At 41.1% G+C, this 19,536-nt stretch overlaps 2 protein-coding genes across 2 annotated transcripts in view; both read right to left on the bottom strand.

The window, feature by feature from the left end:
• Positions 1-4,458, bottom strand: part of LOC147112758 (uncharacterized) — a 50,408-nt gene extending 45,950 nt beyond the window's left edge. The window contains exons 1-2 of the mRNA XM_085998218.1: positions 4,348-4,458; positions 1,608-1,738 (exon numbers count right to left, since the gene is read on the bottom strand). Of these exons, the coding sequence (XP_085854344.1) occupies positions 1,608-1,738; positions 4,348-4,458 (242 nt within the window). The remainder of the gene's footprint in view (positions 1-1,607; positions 1,739-4,347) is intronic.
• A 4,042-nt stretch (positions 4,459-8,500) lies between these two features.
• Positions 8,501-19,536, bottom strand: LOC147112757 (uncharacterized). The gene is made up of 3 exons (XM_085997362.1): positions 19,415-19,536; positions 11,570-11,641; positions 8,501-11,209 (listed from the first exon to the last, which is right to left on the bottom strand). The coding sequence occupies exons 1-3, from the start codon at positions 19,524-19,526 to the stop codon at positions 9,378-9,380; spliced, it is 2,016 nt and encodes a 671-aa protein (XP_085853488.1). The 5' UTR covers positions 19,527-19,536; the 3' UTR covers positions 8,501-9,377.

Raw genomic sequence — 19,536 nt, 5'->3', positions numbered from 1 at the left:
TTTTGCAAAGGGGACATGGCCCCTTTAAATTTCTACTCAAACAACACGTCATCAGAGGCGAGAATCTGACATGATTCAAGCAATTGCCTGGAGGGACCCGCACGTCGGCTGTAACGAGGCCAATCAAGGTAAAATCTGAACTACCGGGCGACGGCATCCGGGAGCGGGTCTGAAAGCTACCGAGCAGCGGGCCCGCCCTCAACCCGCCTCCATTAATAAAATCGCGGCCGTAAGTTCTCCTCAGAAATTATTTGAATTTTAAGTTTCTTTCTACTAACTACTGTTGGGCAAATTGGCAATCCCAATTGAGGCCCAGGAGTTCAATTTTTTGTCGATCTGCCAATGGATTGAAATTGCAGTAACATCCCTTCTTAATCCCATGCTTCATATTCTCAGTAAAGTGCATGGTGAATGGATTTTGTTGGCAAATTAAAATGTGGAGAAAAGTATATTAGAAGGTGGATAACAAAATGACAGATGAACCAGTTCTCTTAAGCACAAAATATAGTATTTACAAAGATTATATGGTGTATGCCATTCGGAATTTAATTTCTGACCCACTACATGGTACAACATGACCCACTATTGTAAATATTAATACAAAAATAAATTCACTTTTCTTTCTTAATTTCACAAATATGTGTTTTACAGTTTGAATAATTTATACCATTGTTGGGGATACAGTGAAACCTTAATTGGCCACATTCATATTAACTGCACTCTCAATATCTGCAGTAATTACTAACAGGAGTCGGGCTTTAGTTTTGTGTAAACCGGCTGAGTGTTTTAATTGATGTATTGCAGACTTTGAGTTCCAGGTCCAGCAGAATGTGTAGTTTTCATATGGATGTCCCATGCTTGCTAGTAATTAATACCCATACAGCTCTGATACTTAGTATTGGGTCAGGTCAACAGTGGGAATCGTGGTTTTGGGTCCCGTAGACCAGTAAGAGTTGGGCGTTTTTTATCTAGTATATTTCCTTATGTTTATTTTCATTCACATTTTCTGGTTGTTTGCAGGGACAGTTATTTGGTTTCAAAAGAGTAATTTTCCAATTTTGCACCATAGTGGAACGGTTTAACCACCAAGAGTGCATATTGAAAATTCTTGTGCCCCCGAATTTCCAAAATGTACTGTCAGCTGCAAGGTTTCCTGCCAGGAGCGCAGAGTCAGAAAATTCATGGCACAGAGCTTTGCATATCAGGAATTTGGTTGTGAATTGGGCATGCTAATCTGCATGCCCAGATTACCATTGTACACGCCCATCACACAAAGCTCTGCGTCAGGATTACTCATCATTAAAATTTAAGGGGAGAAATTCAACTTGCACTGAAAATGAGCGCAATATGGGCATAGTGTGTCAGCCGTGGCTCAGTGGTAGCACACTTGCCTCTGAGTCAAAAGGTTGTAGGTTCAGGTCCCACTCTAGAGGAAATCGGGTGTCAGTGACACCATTTAAAGGCAGCCTTCCTCTCTTCAAGGGGAGGTGCAGTTGCCTTTACTTAAGTGAATCAATACAGTGTACAGTGCAAATGACAGGTAGAGCTAGTGTGGCAAACGCTGTAGCTGTGGGAAGCCTGCTATTCTGGCGAAGCCCAGAACTCACTCTTCTCGTTTCACTGCCTCCATTAGGTCTTTGTTGCGCTTAGTCAGCAACATATCCATCGCCGTTGATGCAACAATGCACTGCAAATTTACTGATGTTGCTAATGTGAACTGTTGCAGCCTTGAATGACCCTGAGGCATAAACATTCAGGGCCACAGTCACCTTCAGAGCCAAAGGCTTTATTTGTGACTTGGTCCTGTGCCCTCCCCTCCTTCACCCTCTTCTCCCAGCAACTGCAGGTCTCAGAACTCTCAGTTTCTGCTCTTGCTCCTCATCATCGTCCACGCCAATGGCAGACTGAACAGCACGCCCATGTTAGTAGAGGTTTTCCTGCAGTTCCAAAAAGTATCCGTCCAAAATTTTTACACTCAGTTGCAGCAGCCAATGCAGCCAGGAAAAAGGCCTAAAAGTCCACTAGCAGTTTAGAAAGACTAACTAGAGACTTACCTGAATGCAGCTGAGGATCCCTTTAAATAAAGCTGGTGCAACCATCTTCCTGACTGTTAGTGCCAAGGATTAGATTTAAAAATGAACGTATCCAGCGCTCTCAATTCAATTTGTCAAAAAGGTTCTTAACCAGGAGCAGAGCCCTAATTTTAATATATTCATGAGGCCAATGCTGCTTTCTGGCAGCTGTCCTGGATGTCTAAAAGTAGCTTGATCCAATATTGGCGCAATTCCGACGTAGTTCGGGGGCAGGGGATCCTGACCTGAAATTCGGAGATTGCACTTTGATTTTACATCTGAAAAATGGGTGAATGTAAATTGAATTTCTCTGCCTGTATGTCCACAGTGCTACAGTTTACAAACCTCTAATAATAGCATTACAGACAATAAGGGATATCTTTATTGTGTGATAATGTTAGCTGAAAAAGTTGGTGTGGATATGAAGTGGGTGTTTCCACTTTACACTCAGACTGATTTTTTTTGCTTAGAGTAGCAGATAGAGAAAGAATATACTCCTAGATGATTGGACATTTCAATATGAAGGGGCAGCAATGTGAGAATGATATCACTTGATGGCATCCTTGCTTTAAATTGAAACAGAAACATTTGATAATCTGATACTTCTGACAGCAAATAGTTAACTTGTTGAATGTCTAATTTGTTTGGATTGATTCATATTGCCCTATGTCATGTTTGGATTTTATGTAGAAGTTTTACTTTTAGGAATGTTTTGTTGAATAGATTGGGTAGTTGATATTTTTTCCTGGTTTTCTTTGCTTTTCTCCCATTGTGATCATGCTGGGGTATAGCTCCAGGAGCATTAACTTCCCTCCAGTCCTTTTTCCAAGTACCTCTTTAGGCTGGATAGCTCTTTTTCGGCCGGCACAGACATGATGGGCCGCGTGGCCTCCTTCTGTGCCGTAAACTTCTATGGCTCTATGGTTCTCTTGTGTGACCATAGATGCAATGGATAAATTTTAAGCAGGAGCACCCCTGACATACAGCTTTATGGGATGGGATCATATAATAGGAATCTGGGCATGCAGTTTAGCATACCTGACTCATGGCCACATTTTTGATACGCAGACTTGGAATACTTAACCCTAAGTGTCAGCTGGATATTCAACCGTCAAGGATCATCACAAGTAAGTGAAAACTGATTTTTGCCAGCGACCACAACTGTAAATTAGGCAAAAAACTGACTGGGAGTTGAGGTGGTTCTCCACTCAGTTAGTGCTCCATTCAAGTTTCCACCAGTATTTTGTTGCAGTTTGATAGGCCGTATAATTTAACTACATTCCAATGCCATTTTAATGTCCTTTAAGCAGTTTCATAGGATAGTGCTGTTTCTTTAACACATTCATAAAAAAAATAGGAGTCCAACATTGCGCGGGCCTGATCTGTTGTGTGAGATGCATTTTAAGAGCCCTGCCTGAAGACTGCAAAGAGAATTTACACCCCATTAGTTAATTTTTTTCTTCTGCTTTTTTTTCCATTTCTTCTCTTTTTTCCATTTCTTCTCACGTTCACTTAGTTTTTGATGTAGCTTGTTGCAACTGTTTGGCCGTGAAGATTTTGTTAAAACCTCATTAATAGTAACACAATGGGTTCTCCCCCAAAATTCCACTGCGCTTGTGCTTGTTTGGGCACTCATCCAGACACACAACTCCTGCCTCTGGAAATCTCTACCCTTCCATTCACTTCGCCACCACACTCCCTGGTTTCAGGATACCTTCTGAAAACTCACTTCCTTGACCGTGCCTACAGTTTCCCCAACCCTTTCCCCTTGTCACAATATCCTTTTTCTGGTATTGTAAAATGCGGAGTCATTGTCCTACACATGAAGAATGCAATATAAATGCAAGTATTTTTTTTTTTGAGCAGCCTTCACATATAGTTCTCAATAGATGGAGGGACATGGTAAAGAAATTCTGACGTAATAAAGACTCACTACGCACTTGGTTGTACATAAAGCAAGGCTTTAATCGACTTGTAACAAAACATGGAGGTCTAGTTAGTAGTCACTAGCTTCCTGTTTCCAGACTGTCTCTGCCAAGTTGGACCTACGCCCGAGGATTTATATGCCTCGGGCGGCGCCCTCAGCTGGCCGTTCAGTAGTACTTCCTGAGTTACTTCTTGTAGAAGTTGCGATTTATGACAAATTCTATATGTGCTTTGTTGACTGAATGAGAAAATAGGATGGAGGGAAGAGTAGAAGAAGGCTTCTACGAACCCTAACCTAATGGTGCTCCTCCAACTTCCTCATCTCTGACACCATCTATGGCTTCCTTACAAGAGCCAGTGATTCCTCTGTATTTCGGTTTAAAGCACAGATGTTAGGGGAACCGTCTTCAGTTTGCGTTCTTTGGTTATGAGCTGTAACCAGAGTACAACCAGTTGTCATGTTGGCATACAGTGATGCACAAGTGTCAGCATGAAGCCCATTGTGGATGTGAAGATATGTTCCTGTTCATTAGATGAGAGGATTCTTTTGAGTTGAATGCATGTAAGGATATCAATGACAGAGCCCCCAGATATAGGGTAGGAGGGGTAGATTTTGACTTTTGGTTATCCGACCAGGATGTTTTGCAGCCCATCCCGGCGGCTGTGATCTTGAGCCCCTGGCTTTGTTTAAATTTGGCAGACGAGCTGTGGTGAACAAAACAGGCATCCAGGCGCAGCTCGCTGGATTGAAGCCTGAAAATCGAGCCAGTGCTGCTGCCAGCAAGGTAAGTTATGGAGGGGGGTCCCAGGTAGCAGCAGACCAGATTATTTTTGTGGGCCCCGGATGAACAGTGATTTTTGGCGGTCTTGGAGATGGTGAGGATATGTATATAATAATGTTGCAATTAAATTAAATTTGGTTCATAGAGCTTTAGCTCCCAGGAATGCACAAGTTGATTAGGTCTATTAGCTTGGGTAGAAGATGATGTGTGATAGAAAGAGCTTGCACTTATAAAGTGCCTTTCACGACCCTAGGACATCCCAAAGCACTTTACAGCCAATGAAGTACTTTAGAAGTTGATCACTGTTGTAATGTAGGAAAACTGGCAGCCAACTCCCCTGCTCTTCTTCAAAATAGTGCCATGGGATCTTTTGCAACGACCTGAGAGAGCAGATGGGGCCTCGGTTTAACATCTCATCCGAAAGACGGCACCTCTGACAATGCAGCACTCCCTCAGTACTACACTGGAGTGTCAATCTAGATTTTTTGTGCTCAAGTCTCCGGAGTGGGACTTGAACCCACAACCTTCTGACTCAGAGGCGAGGGTGCTGCCTACTAAGAACATAAGAAATAGGAGCAGAAGTAGGCCATTCGGCCCTTCGAGTCTGCTCCGCCATTCAATGAGATCATGGCTGATCTTCTGCCTCAACTCCATTCACTGGCCCTATCGCCATATCCCTTGATGCCTTTACTACTCCGAAATCTATCGACTTCTGTTTTGAATATACCCAATGATTGAGCCTCCACAGCCCTCTGGGGTAGAGAATTCCAAAGATTCACCACCCTCTGTGTGAAGAAATTTCTTCTTATCTCAGTCCTGAATGGCCTACCCTTTATCCTGAGGCTGTGGCCTCTGGTTCTAGACTCCCCAGCCAAGGGAAACATTCTCCCAGCATCCACCCTATCAAGCCCTGTAATAATTTTGTATGCTTCAATGAGATCCCCTCTCATTCTTCTGAATTCAAGAGAATACAGGCCTAGTTTACTCAATCTCTTCTCATATGACAGTCCCGCCATCCCAGGAATCAATCTCGTGAACCTTCGTTGCACTCCCTCTATGGCAAGTATATCCTTCCTTAGGTAAGGAGACCAAAATTGTACACATTACTCCAGGTGTGGTCTCACCAAGGCCCTATATAATTGGAGTAAGACTTCTTTACCCCTGTACTCAAATCCTCTTGTAATGAAGGCCAGCATACAATTTGCCTTCCTAATGGCTTGCTGCACGTTCACTTTTAGTGACTCATGTACAAGGACACCCAGGTCCCTTTTAAGCATCTGCATTCCCCAATCTTTCATCATTTAGGAAATACTCTGCCTTTCTGTTTTTTCTACCAAAGTGGATAACTTCACATTTATCCACATTATATTCCATCTGCCATGTTCTCACCCAGTCACTGAGCCTGTCGAGATCCGCTTGAAGCCTCTTCACATCCTCTTCACAACTGACACTGTCACCTAGCTTTGTATCATCAGCAAATTGGAAAATGTTACATTTAGTCCCCTCATCCAAATCATTGATATAGATTGTGAATAGCTGGGGCCCAAGCACCGATCCTTGCGGTACCCCACTAGTCACAGCCTGCCATCCTGAATAAGACCCGTTTATCCCTACTCTTTGTTTTCTGTCCGTTAACCAGTTCTCAATCCATGCTAGTATATTACCCCCAATTCCATGTGCCCTAATTTTGTTCACCAGCCTCTTGTGTGGGACCTTATCGAAGGCCTTCTGAAAATCCAGATACTCTATTCTAATAGCTTTTAGAATTGTGTACACTCACAATACCATTTAAATTTAATGGAAGTGGGGGTTGTTAGCACATTCTACAGAGGTTCGCCATTGCCCTCGGTCCCCACCACAACCTCCGTTCCCTAGCCACTGTCTGAGGCTGACCCGGACTTTTCACAACCTCAGCGTCCTATTTGACCCTGAGTTGAGCTTTTGACCACATATCCTCTCCGTCACCAAGACCGTCTACTTTGACCTCTGTAATATCGTCGGACTCCACGCCTGCCTCAGCTCATAGGGTGTACAAACCCTGGTCCATGCCTGGAGACTCGACAGTTCCAATGCTCTCCTGGCCGGCCTCCCACTATTTTCTTTTATTCATTCATGGAATGTGGGCGTCGTCGGCAAGGCCAGCATTTGTTTCCCATCCCAAAGTGCCCTTGAGAAGGTGGTGGTGATCCGCCTTCTTGAGCCGCTGCAATCTGTGTGGTGAAAGTACTCCCACAGTGCTATTAGGGAGGGAGGTCCAGGATTTTGATCTTGTGACGATGAAGGAACGGCAATATATTTCCAAGTCAGGATGGTGTGTGACTTGGAGGGGAATTTGGAGGTGGTGGTGTTCCCTTGCACCTGCTGCCCTTCTCCTTCTAGGTGGTAGAGGTTGTGAGTTTGGGAGATGCTGCCGAAGACTTGAGCTCATTTAATACTCAGCTGCCCGTATCCTAACTCACACCAAGCCCCGTTCACCCATCACCCCTGTGCTCACTCATCTAGATTGGCTCCCGGACCAGCGACGCCTTCATTTTAAATTTTCATCCTTGTGTTCAAATCCCTCCGTGGCCTCCCTATCTCTGTAACCTCCTCCAGCCCTACAACCTTCCGCGATCTCTGCGCTCTTCCAATTCTGGCCTCTTGCGCATCCATGATTTTCATCGCTCTACCATTGGTGTCCATGTCTTAAGCTGTCTAGGCCCTAAGCTCTAGAATTCCATCCCTAAACCTCTCCACCTCGCTACCTCTCTCTCCTTTAAGTTGCTTTTAAAACCTACCTCTTTGACCAAGCTTTTGGTCACCTGTCCGAATATCTCTTTATGCGGCTCAGTGTCAAATTTAGAAACATAGAAACATAGAAAAATAGGAGCAGGAGTAGACCATTCGGCCCTTCGAGCCTGCTCCGCCATTCAATATGATCATGGCTGATCCTCTATCTCAATACCATATTCCCACTCTCTCACCATACCCCTTGATGCCTTTTGTGTCTAGAAATCTATCTATCTCCTTCTTAAATATATTCAGTGACGGCCTCCACAGCCTTCTGTGGTAGAGAATTCCACAGGTTCACCACCCTCTGAGTGAAGAAATTTCTCATCGCAGTCCTAAATGTCCTACCCTGTATCCTGAGACTGTGACCCCTCGTTCTAGACCCCCCAGCCAGGGGAAACATCCTCCCTGCATCCAGTCTGTCTAGCCCTGTCAGAATTTTATATATTTTAATGAGATCCCCTCTCATTCTTCTAAACTCTAGTGAATGCAGGCTGATTTTGCCTGATAACGCTCATGTGAAGTGTCTTAGGAAGTTTTTACTACATCAAAGGTGCAATATAAATGCAAGTTGTTCCATTAATTTGAACACAGTAGGAGGCCTAGCTAAACAGGCAATGCAGTTTCCCTGGCTCCTATACCAAGGTTGGGGGGGGGGGGGGGTGGTTCTTGGTTGTGGTAGTAGTTTTGATTGGAATCTCATTTCTTAAAACAGAGAGCTGAGGGAGGGGCAGAGGTTAAGCTTTTGATTTCCACTTTGGGTGAAAAAAGTTAGTTGGTTTGGGTCTGGAGCAATGACAGAGAAGTCTTGCTTACTAAATTAGTTATTAAACTGGTTATTTGGCAATAAAGGTATCCTCCTGATCATAGGGGACGTGAGGTCAGCTTATGAATTTGACCAAGGAGGCTGAACCTGTGAGAATATCCAGTGTAGACTTGAAATTTGTAACAATCACCATTTATTTAACTGCAAAGTAACAAAAATGCACTTGTAATACTGCATGATTTGAGAAATCCACTTTGTCACAGATCAATTGCATACAGAAATATTTTGTGATTTGCTACAATATAATTTACGTGTCTGCATTTTAGACGCATGTATATTTCTGGAGAATACATACATTATCAATGTCACTTAGATTCAACTAGCATTAATAATATGCCTTTCACAGATTGAATAGCGAAATAAGTAATGTCATTTACTATTGAAATACAGAAAGTAATGGTAATAGACAGATCGTGACACAAAGGGAAATGATTAACCATTGAAGTACTTGAATTTCAAAAATACCATTGAAAATGATTTCCAGACTGGGTTTCGCTGAATCAGATTGAGAAGGTTAGTTATTAATGGTGAATACTTACAAAATAGTAAATGTCAAGTACCAAAATACATTTTTACATGAATATTTTCTGCAAAAATGCACACTTAAAAATCCTGATATCACACAAAGGGACAACGGAATGTTAAATTGACAGTATGACAACAGAGCTTTTTAAAAAGAAAATCTAAGGTTGTGTAAAAATTGTGTAAAAATCCAGATAATCATTTCTGGAAAAGTATTTTATCAGAAGACCAATTTGCATCTGGGTGCATAGCGTAAACTTGAAGGATTTTGTTTCAAGCAAATGACATTTAGATGACTACAACACAGCAGTTTGCTGGTCAGAACTGTATGTTTCTTAATGTAACAATAGCTACCCTTCCATTAGATAGTTGTCCTTTATCTTTTTTGAATTTGTTCTGTTAACTAAATTGTGTTGCTCATCACTCAGAGTAGAACATAGATCATCAACTCACAATTCCATATTTTCAAACTGATATGTATCATGAATGGACAATTAGAAACCCTGAGAATGATGAGTGCATGAGGTCAGAAGAATATAAACCATTAGACTCTTCAGTAGGTAACTGTACATAGACTTGGTCATTTTCATGTAGATATATTGTAGCACTTCCTGAGACCTGATCAACATAACCTTCTGTATAGTCATCATATGAGTACATCACAGACTCTTCATTTTTGTATAATCCAACCCAAACATTTGCTCCCTTGACTTGTATGTGATAAGTAAATTGATAGATGCCAGATATTTCACAGGTAAAAATCCCAGTTGATGGATCATAGTTATTATTTGAATTGGTCAGTAATTTGTCAAATGCTATTGGTTGCCCAGCTGGGTAATATGAACTGGAAAGAATGGCTGTAAAAGCTGGATATGGACTGAGTAATCCAGCTGCGGGCTCTCCTGATTTGATGTAGCCATTATAATCATATTTGCCTGGGGGCATAATTAATTCTGCTGGTGGGCCTGGTGGTCCAGGAAGGCCTGGTTGGCCTGGAGGGCCTGGTGGTCCTTCTAGTCCAGGTGCACCAGGTGAGCCGCTTGTCATTTTCCCATAATAATTTCCAGTAGGACCTGGTGGACCAGGAGGTCCTGGATCTCCTTTTTCTCCAGGAAACCCTGGTGCACCTTGAGAGCCAGGTGCACCTCTTGGACCAGAGGATCCTGCAGATCCTCTTGTTCCTGCTTCACCAGGATACCCTGGTGGTCCATGACGACCTGGAGGGCCAGGGCTTCCTGATTTACCAGGTAAACCAGCAGATCCCATACTACCTTTGGAACCGGGTTGTCCTTGTTGTCCTCCTTGGCCTGGTGTACCTGGCTGTCCCGGAGATCCTGATTTTCCTGGGGCACCACCAGGTCCTGGTGGACCTGGATACCCACTCTGACCAATGGATCCTGCTTGACCTTTTTCTCCTGGTGCACCACTTGCACCTGGCGAGCCTCTTAGACCTTGTGGTCCGGATGGACCTGGTGACCCTATAGATCCAGGAGTTCCAGGTGCCCCAGTTGCTCCTGCCTCACCTTTTTCTCCCGGGTAACCAGCATGGCCTATAGAACCAGGCTCTCCTTTGAGTCCTGGTAAACCTGATTTTCCAAAACCAGGTATTCCAGGTGCACCTGATAAACCTTGTGAACCAGGAGAACCCTTACTTCCAGGAGCTCCTGATGGCCCTGGTGCACCTTCTGCTCCAGGCTTTCCCCTTCCAGGTAGACCAGGATTTCCTGCTGGTCCTTTTGGGCCTGGTGCACCTGAATATCCTGGTTGGCCTGCTGGGCCCATTGCCCCTTTCTCACCCGGTGGGCCAGGACGACCAGGGGCACCGGCACTTCCTATTCCTGCTGCTCCAGCTGGTCCAGCTGGTCCTTGTGGCCCTGTTGCCCCTCTGTTACCAGGACGCCCTGAAATTCCCATTCCCCTTTCTCCTTTTGCTCCAGGAAGGCCCAAGTGTCCTGGCATTCCTTTGTCTCCAGGTTGACCTGTTGCTCCTGAAGGGCCCGGTGGCCCTTGAGGACCTGGTTTACCAGCAACAGACAACCCTGCAGGCCCAGGGTATCCTGGAGCACCTGAACTGCCTCTGGGTCCTGACATTCCTCGACCTCCTCGGTCACCTTTTTCTCCTGGAGCTCCTCTTTCACCCGACTTTCCTGGTGCTCCTGGAATGCCTGGTTTTCCCATAGCTGGCAATCCTGGTGCTCCTGGCATTCCAGACTTGCCAGGGGCTCCTGGCATCCCAATGCCTGTTTTTCCGGGAGCTCCTGGTGGGCCTCGTGGTCCAGGTGGACCTGGTAATCCAGGCTCTCCTCCTACATCTATAATTAAAAAGTTAAGTGTAGTTTAGATTATGATATTTTGACATGTGTTCCATTAAACAATCTAATAATAGCCCCTGATTTTGTGGGTGTACAATACAGAGAAGTGCTTTAAAGTATTTTAACTGCAAAATAATTTATTTAGAAATGATAATGAAAATTAGGCAATTTCTGTAAAGGGTGGTCTGGTTGATCTGCAACTCCAGTTTTACGCCTGGGTTGCAAGTTTGAAAATCTACTCCAATTAGGTGAAGGTATCTTATTGAGAGCAGAGATTTTAGCTTCCAGATTTGTTCTACTACTTGAGAGGTTTTTTGATGGTTAACTTCTTCATATGTACAAAACTTGCATGTTGCTCACCTCTGCTTTCATCGTTGTCTTCTTGCCCATTATCTTCAGAGTTCTGAGAATCATATCCTTTTATATTATAATCTGTTTTGGGAAGGACAACAAACAAGTTTTTTTTTAGAAGGACAATAAAGGTAAACAGTAAAGAATGCTGCATTTTGCAAAACTCATTGACTTCTATAAACAAAGAAGGAACTTGCATTTATATAGCACCTTTCACATCCCAGGATGTCCCAAAGTGCTTCACAGCCAATGAATTACTTTTGCGGTCTAGTTACTGTTGTGTTGTAGGGAAATGTGGCAGCCAGTTAGCATATAGTAAGGTCCTACAAACAGCAATTCAATGACTGGCGAGTTAATTTGTTCTTGGTGTTGTTGCTTGAGAATTAATATTGGGTTAGACATTGGAAAAACTCCCTGCTCTTCGTCACAAAGTCCTATGGGATCTTTTATATCTGCCTGAATAGGCACACATGACCTTGATTTAATACCTCATATGAAAACTGGCAACTCTGGCAATGCAGCACTCCCTCAATACTACACTGAAATGCCAGCTTAGATTTGTACTCAAGCTCTGCATGGGATTGAACCATGTTCAGCAAAATAATAAGTGGCAATCTCAACTCTGCTTTAGTTAGTGGAATAACTGTTAGGTAAATTATATTCAGGTGAGACAAGAAGAGGTATCCTCAAAATAATACCTCAAAAAAGTTTTAAATAAGGCTTCTCTGATGATTCAGTAATTGTATCTTGTGAGTAGGTGTGCTTTACATATCATAAATGCCCCACATTCAATTTGCAGTCTGTGCTGAGTTAGCTAATATTAAGTTAGGCAGTGGTAGGGGCACTACAACTGACCTTTCACTCCTCTGTTAGTGAGGAGCAAATAACCCAGGGTTCCGAGTCCAGATCATTTTTTTGTAGGGAAAAAAAGTAATAGTAACAAAGTTCAGGCAGCATCACCTTAGTACATAGAATAGAATGTAGCATAAATGTTTCGATTTTTCGCCTACTGCACAGAGCTTTGTGCTGCTATAGCACTAATTGGAAATTCAGGTAGGAGTGATAATTAGTGGCCGGCGTTTTATTGGAGCACAATGACCTCTGCATCTGAATTCTCAATATGCACATCCTGCACACAAAAGCTGTGTTCCGGAAGGACTGTCATAAAATTTACTCTAACATTTTTATCAGATGCTAATTTTTGACCAGTCCACAAACTTATGACCTCCTGGGGTTAATAATATGATGGCAGGTGCCACAATTTATTGTCCACGATGGCATGACAGAAAGAACTGTAGCATCTTTCATGAGCTCTAGACATCCTAAAGTGGTTCACAGCCAGTTAATTCGTTTTGAAGTGTAGTCACTGTTGTAATGTGGACAGCCAAGGTTCAGGGAGCCCCAGTGTGGTTGAGCAGCAGGGAGTCTATGTGAAGACTATGTGCAAGCTTCATTAAAACTGCAAACAATGTTGTGACATGAGCAGCCGTTCCCAACAAGTGCTGAACGGTAGGTCAGTTATAAAAAAAATGTGCTTAGCTTGGCTTTTATTCTATGCTTAGGCTTCTCTTTTTGTTGCTGAAAGTATCAGCTCTGCACAAACTGCTCACGCACAGAATTCTGGCCTCCCACTGCCACTCAGCACCTCGTGTGCTGTTTGACAGAACTGCCAGAAAAAATATTTCTATCTGCTGATCTCACATTGTCGTCCAGATTCAACTCATTTTGGCTCAGGTGGATGGAGAATTTACAGCCCCTTTAGTGTTTTCAGTCAAGTTGGCATATATTCAATAAAAACTTCCTATTTAAGTGCAAAAGGATTTAACCCAAAATACATTACAAATGGGTGAACTTGGCAGGCTGAAATTTGCTGCAAGTATGGCAGTTGGTTATCAAGTTCTGCAGTGGTGTTTTCAACACGGTTACATAAAGGTCATTTCAAAGTTTTGACTATCACTTAAAGTTATAATTAATGTCAGAGTTTAAATACCCACTTTTTTGGCTGAAAAACAAGACATTTTAAAACCAGTCAAAATCTCTATTTTCTGTTTAATGTTCCTGGTTCTCCCTAATACATGTTTATGTCTTTAGTTTGGAAAGACCATCAGCTGCCAAAGAGAAAGGTAGCTATTGTGTATTTCTGTCTCATACGGTAACCTTCAGGTTGATTGCTTCTTGTTTTAATATTAACTAATTCACTATGCAAACTCTAGTAAAAGTTGAGTGTTCACCTTTACATTTGCAAAATCAGAGAAGATATTTGATAATTCAGAAATAAAAGGGACTATTTTGAACTTCCGTCCTAAAATGGGTCTGAGTCCAATGGTGCGTCTGTGGTACATTGGCAGTAAAAGGGGGTTTGGGGGCTGACAGTGGGCCCTGGTATTTTTGTGGGGATAAATTTAAAGGGATGTTAACAGTTCTACAATGGGGTCAATGTTGGGATCCTTGCTCTCCTCAATATCTATCTTATCTTAGTTTATTCTATCTATAAATGATCTGGATTTGACTATAGTGGGCATCAATATCCTGGTTTGTAGTCAACACAGAAATAGAGAGTGCAACTAACTGAGAAGAGGACTGTAAGTAACTTAAGGAAACATAGACAGGTTAGTAGATTGGATAGCTACACGTCAGGTCAAATGTAATGCAAAGATATGTGAAGTGATACATTTGGAGAAGAAGAACAAGGAGAGAACGAATAGACAAAATGGTGAAGCTTTAAATGAAATGTAGGAGCAGAGAAACCTCGAGGTGCAGATGCACAAATCTTTTAAAGTAGGATGACAAGTTGATAAAGCTGGTTTAATTAAAGCATATGGGATACTTTATTTTATAAATAAAGGCACAGAATATAAAAGCAAAATAGTAATGCTAAAACTGTACAACTCATTAGTTAGACTGCAGTTAGAATATTGTGTCCAGTTTTGGGTGTCTTACTATAGGAAGTATGTCAAGGAAACTAAAATGATACCAGGGAAGATACCAAGGCCTAAGGAAACTGGGACTCTTTTCATTAGAACAGAAAAAAAGGTTAAAAGGAGATCTTAAAGAGGTGGTCAAAATTATGAAGGGGTTTGTCAAGATAAATCAGAAAAAAATATTTCCACTGGTCGGTGAATTGATCACTAGAGGTTAAAAGAATGAAGGGAGAGGTTCAGATAATTGTTTTTATGCAGAATGTTTTTAGGACATAAATTCCCTACCAGAAACAATGGTGGAAGCAGATTCTATAATAGCTTTTAAAAGAGAAGTGTATAAATATTTGAAAAAGAAAACTATTGAAAGGATATTGGGAACTGAGTGGATAACTATTTCAGAGACAGTACAGGTGCAATGGACTGAATGGCCTCCTATGCTGAAATACTTTATGATTCTACTATATAGCCAAACAGTAGAGTACAGGTTAAACTACATAATGCTCTCGTCAGACCACACCCCGAGTAATGTGTCTAGTTGTGGTCATTGAGATACAGGGGGCACATTTAATCCCTGGAGGTGACACACAGAAGTGCCACAGGGCTGATTCCTATCATTTATGGAGTACGGTCTGAAGAAATCCTGGAGAAACTTGTCCATTTCAGCCTTGAAAGGAGATGATTAAAAAAATTATCCTATAGAGATACAGAAGGTAGTAAGCGTTATTGTAAAGGTAAATCCAAAAAATTACTTCAAACTGAACCGTTAGAGTAGGTCACAGGGACACCGGTTCAAACTACAAGTTCTTCATTCAAAGAGCGTTCTACATATGAAATTACTTCTGAGTAAAGTACTAGAGGTAAAAATCCTGGAATCTTATAAACAATTGAATGCTATGGTGGGGCAGCATGGTGCTTTCCATATGGATGAGCGAAGGCAGGACTTTTAATCTGGATTGATTTTGTGTGGAGTACTGTTCTCAGTGCTGTTGCCTCATTTGTTTTCAAGTTCTAAAGCAAAACACCATTAACTGTTCACATCAGCAACTTCAGATATTAATAAATTAATGCAAACATGGATTTAAACTTTACCTGATGGCCACTTAATATTCCATGCTTATACGGCCCATGAAAACAAAAGGCTTGGGTAGCACTGGTCTATAATAATCCAGTGACTATTATTTATACAATTGTAATATAGAGGTGCAGAAACTGCATTTTAAATGTTGAAAACTGCAGAGAGAACACATTGTGCATATTTTAAACTATGACTGATAAATTATGGAACAGAATCTTTACTATTACCTTACAATTAGCCTACACTTAAGTATGGCAGATCAGAGTATAATGAAGGAAAATATATGTAAGAATTTTGACGAGCGAAAAGTGGTCTGTGATATTAGGGTGCATATACCTTAAAGGTTATTGGGTTTCCTAAGTCCTATACATTTATCAACAGTGCTTGAAGAGGTTGATACGTTTTTATAGATTTTATAACATGACCATTTATTTGTGGTCAGCGGCGAAACAAAGGTATTCGTCGCTAGTCCTGAAGAAAGCTGCCCACAAAGATCTCACGATCTCTGTGGCGAGAAGCTTGGCTTTTTCAACATTAAATTGAGATCAGTGCAGTGTATTGGGAATTCCATAGCGTGAGCTGCTGTGATGTCATCAAGCTGTCTAAGCAGCCAATCACAATGCAGAATCCTCACAAACAGGCAACCAGGAAGTGAAGGTGCTCCTATTATTTTGACTTTTAAAAAATATTAGAGAGCAAGACAAAGATTGGGGCTCTCACATGGGGAAAAGGTAAACCTGAAATAAAGATGAACAAACTTTTAAAAAATGTAAGTTTATTTAAAAATGTCTTTAAAATTGTCATTTTTATTTAAATTGAAAAGCGACATTCCACAAAATTTAAATTATTTTTTTTAGGGCCATAACGTTTGTTTAGCAGTCAATATGCTGTTAAAACCTCAATTACACCTAATCCAACAAGGTCTAACTTTTAATGGGGTATTTAACATCAGTATTACTGTGGAAAAGCCGAAGTTTTCATCAGTTTCACTGATTTCATTGATTACACTGATTGCCGGCTATGGGTGGGGGAGGGGCAGAGTGCAGCCAAAGTCGGAGCAGTGAATAACTGACCACAGGATTTCTGCGTCAGGATGTGCACACGCTAAATCCTGAAGTTGTGGTCAGTGCAAAGGGGTAATAACAGGGAACACTGTTCGTTTGCTGTTACTACCCACTGCAAATTCTGGGCCAATACTAAACAGGAACTGTAGAAGTTTACAGTACAACAGGAGGCCATTTGGCCCATTGTGTTTGTACCAGGTCTTTGCTAGAAGATTTGTATATTTTGCAGAGCCACCTAAATATCTATTGGCAACATTTTGCTCCAACTGTTAATAGTCCTATTCATATCAGGTGATTCTAAACTGGACCAACTTGTGTTAGCCATTTGCTTTTAGTTATTCATGGTTAATTCCATTTAATTGAAGTCTGATCATTTAGTTGTAAATCGCTGTCACATTTAGGCAGAATATGCAGTTTATCCCAGTTGCACTCGGTATTATGTTAGTTTATCTCTGACATTATTGTCTTGAAAATCAATTCTTTGAATATTAGTGTGCAAACTAAAATAAACTGGTTAATGCATTCTTTGATATAGTAGAGAAGACAATGGCATGCAAACACCTAGAAAGAAGAAAGAATGAACTTCTATTTAAATAGCGCCTTTCATGGTCTCAGGACATCCTAAAATACTTCACAACCAATTAAGTACTTGTAATGTAAAGAAATGTAGCATCCAATTTTCACACAGCAAGCTGCCATAAACAGGAATGAGATAAATGGCCAGATAATCTGTTTTAGTGCTGCTGGTTGAGAGATAAATATTGGCCAAAATACCAGGCGAATCCCACTGCTCTTCTTCAAATAGTGCTGTTATAAATCTCATCCTCATAAAGAAACTACTCCTGAAATAACGCTGGACGGCCAGCTGGTGGCGCTGTCCAAGGAGTATAAATACTTGGGCGTGGGCCCAGCTTGCCAGGGACATTTTGTAAGACAAGGAACTAGTGAAGTACAACTAGACCTCCATGTTCTGAAACAAGTTGATTAAAGCCTTGCTTTATGCTCAAACCAAGTGCGTAGTGAGTTTTATTACGTCAAGTGCCATGGAATCTTTTCCATTAACCTGAGGGGGCAGGCAGGTTAATGCCTTATCCAAAGGACTGCACCTTTGACAATGCAGCACTCCCTCAGCATGGTACTGAAGTGTAAACCCAGATTATGCACTTGAGCCCTGGAGTGAGGCTTGAACCCATGACCACCTTACTCAGAGGCTAGGCTGCTGTCACTGAGCCAAGTCTGACACTTAAATGTTTGTTTGGTAATATTTCACAATACATATTTGAAGTCATCTGTCTTGTATTGCTGCAACATATTAAACGTAATTGAAATTCAGCATGGTCATATTTAATACAGCTTTTAGCTGATCTTGAACTTGATTACACATTTCTGTTTACTGACTATTGCTGATGAATACAATGGAAAGTGAGCACAGTATGCTTACTATACAAAAGGAAACTGCACTAGAAACCCATATATTTTTAGCCCTCATTTCAATACTTTCCAAATTCTAGTATGAATATCAATGCATATTTGAGGACAGTCAACTTTCACTAAAGAATTAGAGAGAGATTTCACAAAGGTTAAAACTGAAAATCTCCAGAAATATACTTTCCAGGAAACATTGTAAAGTTGCCTTTTAATAAGTGAATGCCTTTACTCGTGCTTCCCATATGATAGTTCTGCTCTCTACATGTTGCCAAGCCAACAATGGATGCTTATTCAGGGAATGTTATTGGGAATGCAGGATTATGGGAGCCTCTCTTGCAGCATGAAACTCATCTAGTTTCATATTACAGATTATTGAAGGTTTTTTTGTTATTTGCAACAACAAAAATTGACAACCAATGTCGTAGCTTTGATAAGTATGATAGTCGCAAACCAAGTTTTAAATTGCCTTCTACTATACTTCTGATGTAATAGTAGGATTAGTGAATGTGGTAATTATTGTCTTTGTAACTTTTACAAAATGAGCAGGATTGATTTTGCACATCTTATAGAGGCTGTTCCCACTCCTTATTTAAAATTCTATATCCTATACAAATTGAGCCGTTATGTATAGTTAACCACTTTTTACAGCTTTCAGTATTTTCTTAACTACCTTGGTAAGGAATTGCATGCATTCTTTGTCAATTATTAAACAGCAAATTCAAAAATTAATCAGAAAATTCTCTAAATTAGTTAAATACTTATGTTTTAAGGATGTTAAGATTCAGAATTATATTACTTACATAACTTGTCTAAGCACTTTATAGTGTCTTTGCATGCACGCATTTACATTGCTACTCTCACCATGCACTACACCTTGCAATATGGCAGCAGTGTTTGTCTAATATGTTCTTAAAAAATATAAAATACTCACAGACATTAAGTACATGCCACATTGATTTTTAAATAAGTTATGGTCTAGACATAGGTATAGTGCAGGCGTGCATTCATGTGCTGGCACTCAGTGCTACAAAGCCAAGGGTGCAGGTTCTTGTCTGCAGTTCTACACTTTTTTTATTTCTTGATCTCACTGGAGCTATCTGATGATGACATAAGTTATGTCTGAGAAAAACTACAGGGAAAATCAACATAATGCCCCCTAAACTGACCAGTACAAAGGCTAAGTTTGATTGTTTCCCCACTTGGCAGAGGAGTAGCTTTGTGATTTAAAGGACAAAAAATAAAAACTGGGTGTGGGAAATACAAATTTAAAAAAGAACTGTTCAGGCTTACCTGACTAGCATTGTCTGTCTTATGTTTCATATAATTTAATATAAGCAGAAATTTCAGATGAAATCTTTAAACTTACCTCCTTGGCTTTTTATATTTTTGCGTATATAGGCATATCTATTAAATCCTGTTCCGTAGACCAGAGTCACAGATAGTAACAGCAGAAGAGCACAGATTTGTTTTGAATCCATGTTTGATGTT

Source organism: Somniosus microcephalus, chromosome 9, assembly GCF_052327205.1.
Source record: "Somniosus microcephalus isolate GS21.2 chromosome 9, FLI_Smic_1.0, whole genome shotgun sequence".
Classification (NCBI taxonomy): Eukaryota; Metazoa; Chordata; class Chondrichthyes; order Squaliformes; family Somniosidae; genus Somniosus; species Somniosus microcephalus.
Note: the sequence above shows the minus strand (reverse complement) of the source record. Positions and strands in the feature narration are given on the sequence as shown.